Genomic DNA, 6,355 nt, shown 5'->3' with positions numbered 1-6,355 from the left:
CTGCTGGATGTATTAAGGACGCAGCCCTCCGTCTCCAAAGCCGAACCGTGGTTTCGTTCACGTCGAGTTAATGTGCAGCGGCTCTATTTCCCTCCTGTACTGACTGCTTGATAGCCCTCAACTGAAAAGCTGCATCATATGAGTTTGAAGACATTTCTCCGTTGTGCCTGCTGCTAGTATGTGCTGGTTCTAAATGAAAATTMGCACTTTCTTCTTTGATTTCTAATTTTGACTTCCAATGATTCACTTCCTGCTAAAGAGCCTCCTGGTGGTTGAAGAAAAATCCATAGAAAAGCCACACCGGGCTGGAAGTCGCACGGTTCAAAGCCGCTACTTATAGTCCATGCGGCTTATAGTCCGAAAAATGYAGAATATAGTGGAGGTTAATAAAAAGCTCTGTCRAAGTCTGTTTTTGAATAAAAGTCAAACAAGTAAGCTCCTTGGTTGTTTTTAATAAATGACAAATACTTTGAGATCCAGCCAACATTTCCCATGCTAAGGAGATTTTGTGAAGATTACACTCTAAGAAATTTTTGCTTGTGTCATTCTTGGTTTGTGGTCGGGGTGGTGGGTGGCATAAAATTATTTTCAGGGCCAGAAATGAAATGATCCCTGAGTTCCATATTGGACACCCCTGCTGTGTTAGGCATTGAAACTGACTTTATGATGGATTAAAATCAGAGAAAAACATCCAGTTACTTTGAAAATACAGAGGAACTAGTTTCTATGGTGATTTYCCCCTTATCCTGGGAGCATGAAAGAAAAGGAACCCAGGGCAACACTATGTGAAAAAATATCAAATACATTTTTGAATTATGTGCGTCACAGCTTCCAGGTGGCCACACATGCCAATTTTGATGTGTCTACACATGTTTTTTGTGTGTGTGTGTGTGTGAAGAGGCTCTAAAATAAGCCTTCAGGTTCTGTTTGGAAAGGATCATTCCAGGGTGAAATAAAGTAGAAGTGAATTGAAATTTGAGTGAGAGCATTTTTTTGGACAGATCTGACAGAAAACTGCAGTCCTTCAATATTGCTTGACAGAATGGATAAAAGTATATAGAAATGGATTTTGATGTTTAAGCTTCTCATGCGGAGATGAAACTGTTCCCATAAAATTAGTTTTAATCCTAAAGTTTTGAAGTATTTCTCAAGGTGACATCACAACTCTTAAGATCAACATCCTGTTGGAAAAAAAAGAAGAAGCGATAATCAAATTTAAATTGTGAATGTGTAACTGTGAAAAGTAATCAAAAGGCCATTTCAGTCATTTTAACCCCAACTTTCGAAAGTTYGCGGCTGTGGAGCATCAAGCAGGATCGTTTTTATTCATACTTCTTTTAGCAAAACCCTATTATGCCTGAAGGGAATGTTTTTGTTTATTATGTTGTTGATTGTGTAAAMKCTGTCCACTGCCAACATTTATAGCACAGCATTCTTGATCGATTCCACACCTTTCATGATAACTGAAATTGATTTTAAGCTTAACCCAAGATTAAGTTTGATCTGACCCCAAAGTCTGCAGAAGCACAGTCTTCTGTGGAAACTCGTAGCATCACACACACACACACACGCACACACACACACACACACACACACGCACACACACAAAGCTGTGTTTTTGTGTCTTGTGGGGACTTTACATTGACTTCCATTAATGTTCTACAGCATAACCCTTACGCCATCAGTACCCCTACCCCTAACCATCACGTACCYAACCCTAACCCATGAAAACACATACCTGACCCCTAACCTATAGACAGCATTTCCCTCTTGGACACCATGAAATGTCCCCACAAGATGCACTGGTCTTCATAACCCCACAAGGACAGAAATAGGTCCCCTCAAAGGTATAAAAACCTGATTCGTACATACACACACATAAACACACACACACACACACACACACACACACACACACACACACACACACACACACACACACACNTAAATATACAAGACTTAGCAGAATGCAAATTTCCCTCTGTAGTCCCATAAAGCAAACAACAATAGATATAAGAGCAGCATTAATACAATTTCATGAATAAAAATTAAAAATACAGTCAAAATAAATCAACAATAGGTGTGATAAACTATTTGAAGAGGTCCATATCAAAGTGGACCTCTTCAAACAGGTCCACTATTTATAATAATTGCTATCATAATAATTATGACAGCAATTATTATCTGTCATAATAATAATTGCTGAAACATAAATTAAGGTTCAGCAGTGATCACAGCGCCGATTGCTTTAAACTTCCCCTTACAGGAGAGGCTGTCGATATTTCCCCACCTTACATCCCATCACTGATAAAAAGTTCTGCGAAAAGGAAGATTTTCTAATTTGAACATCAAAATCCCCCCTGAAAGGCGACCTGGTTCGATTGCTATGGTTTTTCATAAAATCTTTTAGTTATTGTGGGGCGTTACTCAGAAAAGATGTACAAATAAGAGTCATTTTTAAATCATTTTAAATTCTCAAAATGTAAAACAAAAAATATATTTTTGACTGAAATTAGGAAAATATGATAAACGGCAAGCAAATAGATGTAAATYAGTCAGGCAAACCTAAAGCCTGACTGTTTTAACCYGGCTGGGTCAGAAATGAACAAGATTAAAATAGTTCCTAAACTTTGCGTCTGATGTCGGATGCGTTCGTTCAGGGCTGTTTGCTCTCCAACTCTGTTGAGGTGTTGACCAGGTGGGAGTCGGAGCCGGCGCACCGATGCCGGCGCTCGGGCAGATTAATGTGACGTTCTCTGAAAGTGGTGGAGAAACGCGCGCACGCGTCATAAATTACCGCTGCCCGCTGCTGAAGCGGCTCTTTGTGCCCACGYTAATTAATTTTACACATTTATTTTTGGCTCTCGGAGCGTAAACTGTGTCAATATAACGGCCAGCATGCGGGCGGCGGGTGTACGTTACAGCTGCAGACACAGCTGGAATAATAACCAGCCGGACCTCCACACCAACACGGCGTTTAACGCCGAGTTAAACCTGCAGAGCTGGTAATGCNGCGCTGTCTGCCCCCACCTGGCCAATTTTACTTGGCACTTGAGGAATGACACAAACAGAGCCGGCGGCCCCCGGAGGCAAAACGGCGGCTGTTTGTTTACAGGGATGGGATTGTACCACCGTGTGCGGAGCAAAACCCTGCCTCCAGGGCTCCGGCTTACCCCTGCCACACCCCCCCACCCCCCTTCAGCACAATAAATCACTTAGCTGTAATTGCTGCAGCGTTACACGCATCACTGGAAAAGTTCAACCATTAAACAACAAACGCCGTTAGAGCTGTTCGGCGGGAGGCCACGCGGTGTAAAGTAGCCAATGTTTCTGTAGTGCTGACAGCAGGAAGGTAAGAACCACCTGTCTGCGGAAGACAATGGGAAGACTGATTGAGGGGCTGGAATAAGAGGAGGGAGGATTCAGGCTGAATCGGCTGATGCAGACCTTCAACAAGTGTCTCTCTATCTGATTAGATCAAGAAAATCTAGCTCACCCCACTACAGTAGTTGAGGGTTATGCGGTAGATGAATTTGAGAACATTTTTTGTTCTCCTGGAGTCTGCTTCAACCATCTGATCGCAACGTTCTGGGCTGCAGAAAGACCTGAAGGACCTCCTCCTGCTAACTATTGTTGTTTGGTTCTTGTCTTATGATTCTAATTATACCAGGACTGGAGCTTAGGTGATTTTAGGATTAAGGCTGACATTTAATTACATTGGAAGTTAGAACTCAACACAAACAGCATGTGAGAAAACCAGCGGCTTATTTTGGCTCTGCTCAGAGAACAGACTAACTGCAATTAACAATGCGAATTGTTTTTTTTTTTTTTTTTTAAGCTTTCAAACAATGCTACATGTTCATTGAGAAATGCTGCTGGACAGAACTGTGTTTGTGACTTATTATCTGACAAAGGTGCAAAAAAAACCCAATTAAAAAAACAGCAAAAAGCAATGTAAACAAAACAAAAACAAGTCTCATTACATTTTTAGATCCAGATACATTTGGGTCCCTAGCTACTCGTCTTTTATTGTAGCAAACCCACAGAAAAGCTACCAGTTTTGACAGAAATATGTGTTTTTTGACAGTTTCTTCGGGTCTTATAAATACAGTCGACATGTTTCTGCTTCTCAGTTCATATTTCCTTCTACAGGTTTAGAGCAGAGGCAGGTCYGACTAACATCTCTGAACCAAGATCAACAAAAGCTACAATTCGCCACTTTTGGTCCAAAACCAGCAGTAAGTTAAACTAACGTCTCAAATCTGAGTCAAGCAGCAGGTTTAACCAATGTCTCTCTCTGAACTTGGTCCTGGAAAAGGTGMAGCTAGCACCTCTAAACTATGAAGAASAGCAGAAGGTCTAGCCGCCACTTCTGATTCAAGAGCAGSAGCAGGTGCAGTCTATACTCACAGTGTGGACTCTCCTTCCCGCCAGCCTTCAGCAGCAGCTTGGCAATGGGCGTGTTGTTGGTCATGATGGCGATGTCGAGCGGCGTCAGGCCCTGGCTGTTGGGTGTGTTCAGGTCCAGCTCCTCAGCAGAAAACTGGTACAGCAGAATCTGCACGGTGTCCAGATCCTGCTGTTCCACGGCCTCGAAGATGCAGTCGCTGCCCTGCATCGTCTGAAAGGAGGATCACGGTTACTCGAGTTTAAGATGCCGTTTCCCTCCCRTAAAATATGATCTGAAGTTGATCAGGCTTCCTGAAGGCCTTAAAAAAAAAACTAAAAACCTTTCCCGCAGAGCTCCTCAATTCAACAGATGAACTCTTTCAAAGGAACATTTGCTTGTGAACACACTGCACATTGTGACCTGTGAGTCATTCAGACGTTTTAAAGACTTCGTCTCTCTTTGAAACTYGTTGCAGCCTTAAGAATAGGAACTAACAATCTCAAATACATGAATGTCTGGAGCAAAGGTGGGAAAATGTGTAAAGTGGAGGCAGATAAGGTCTTACTTCTGCAGGTAGACTGAATTTCGGTATCTCTTTTCAATGAACTGCAACTACACAAGACTAAAAAGTTGGGGAAGAAAATCATGATAGGACGCTTTGAGGATGTTCGGAGCAGTTGATTTAACTTGGAGGATGCCTCGAATGAAAACTAATATTACTTCCTGACTNTGGCATAAACGTTACCTTACAGACCAAGGCCTGCTCAGTTTTACCTCTCACATCTTTGTTAGCAATGGAAGTGTCTGCCAGACATATAATTAGTGGTGATGTAAACGTCGGTCAGAGGCTTTTAGTGGCAATTTAAGTGTCTTGTCAGACATTGCTTTGAGCCTCTGGAAAACGCTGCTGTGGACCAAAAAGTCAGCAGCAAAGATCTTGGGAAATGACAGGAAAAGAGCATTGAAAAGAACACAAATATGTACACAATTGAATATTTTTTKAAACAAAATACACTTTTCACCCTTGTTTGGTAACACTTTATTTGACAGGGTGTGCATAAAACACTGTCATAAACATGATATAACACCGGTTATGAACATGATGGAGTCTTCATGAATGCTTATGACTGCTGTCATGAAGTGTCATTCRGTAAATAATGACACTTTTGATGCAAAGTTGTACTAAAACTTRCATTAAAAGTGTCATTATTTACACAATGACACTGCATGACAGTCATAACCATTCACACAGACTCCTTCATKTTCATAACTGGCATTACRTCATGTTTATGACACAATACTCACCCCTTCAAATAAAGTGTTGGCCCTTATTTTTCTAATACCAAATTGTTGCTGCCATGAATGGCGTTGAGATTCTCTCAAAGATACAAAGTTTTAATCGTTTTAACTGGTTTTGTTGTTGATTCCCATAGGGCGTAATTTACATCGCACCAGACTGCGCACAGCGACCCTCTACAGCCCGTCAGCGCTTTGCACAGCTTTCCCTCCCGCGTGGCGGAGCGGCAGCGTCGTCTGGACTCACCTCCGCAGCAGTAGTGTGTGTGCGTTGCTCGGACCTGCTGCAGCAGACGCTCCATGGCCTCGATGTGGCCCCGCCTCCTGGGTTCACGGCCGTCGCTCTCCCTCCAGTCTGCAACCGGAGAAGCATGTGGTGAGAAACTGATAACGGCATCATTTGTGATGCCGTGGGGTCGGTTCACGCATCATTTCGGATAAGAATGCAGAAAAAAAACGTCAACAAAAAAAAAAAAACAACAACTCAGTTTTCTGTGGAGGATGAATATCAGAGCAGATGCAGCTGTTTGTATCCTTAGTGGGCTGCTAACATTCTCTATGATGGATTTTTCACAACAATGTGAAGAAGTGGTGTAGAAATGTAGATAGTAAGTCAAGGTTTCTGTCTCTGCTGCAGTCGTCTGAATGGCTCTCGACTGAGTCCTCACA

At 42.3% G+C, this 6,355-nt stretch overlaps 1 protein-coding gene across 1 annotated transcript in view; it reads right to left on the bottom strand.

The window, feature by feature from the left end:
• The window catches only part of ankfn1a (ankyrin repeat and fibronectin type III domain containing 1a), a 43,847-nt gene that overhangs the window by 26,969 nt on the left and 10,523 nt on the right, over positions 1-6,355 (bottom strand). The window contains exon 2 of the mRNA XM_008437679.2: positions 5,934-6,041. Within this exon, the coding sequence (XP_008435901.1) occupies positions 5,934-5,988 (55 nt within the window). The 5' untranslated portion in view covers positions 5,989-6,041. The remainder of the gene's footprint in view (positions 1-5,933; positions 6,042-6,355) is intronic.

The sequence above is a fragment of the Poecilia reticulata genome, linkage group LG19 (assembly GCF_000633615.1).
Source record: "Poecilia reticulata strain Guanapo linkage group LG19, Guppy_female_1.0+MT, whole genome shotgun sequence".
Classification (NCBI taxonomy): domain Eukaryota; kingdom Metazoa; phylum Chordata; class Actinopteri; order Cyprinodontiformes; family Poeciliidae; genus Poecilia; species Poecilia reticulata.
Note: the sequence above shows the minus strand (reverse complement) of the source record. Positions and strands in the feature narration are given on the sequence as shown.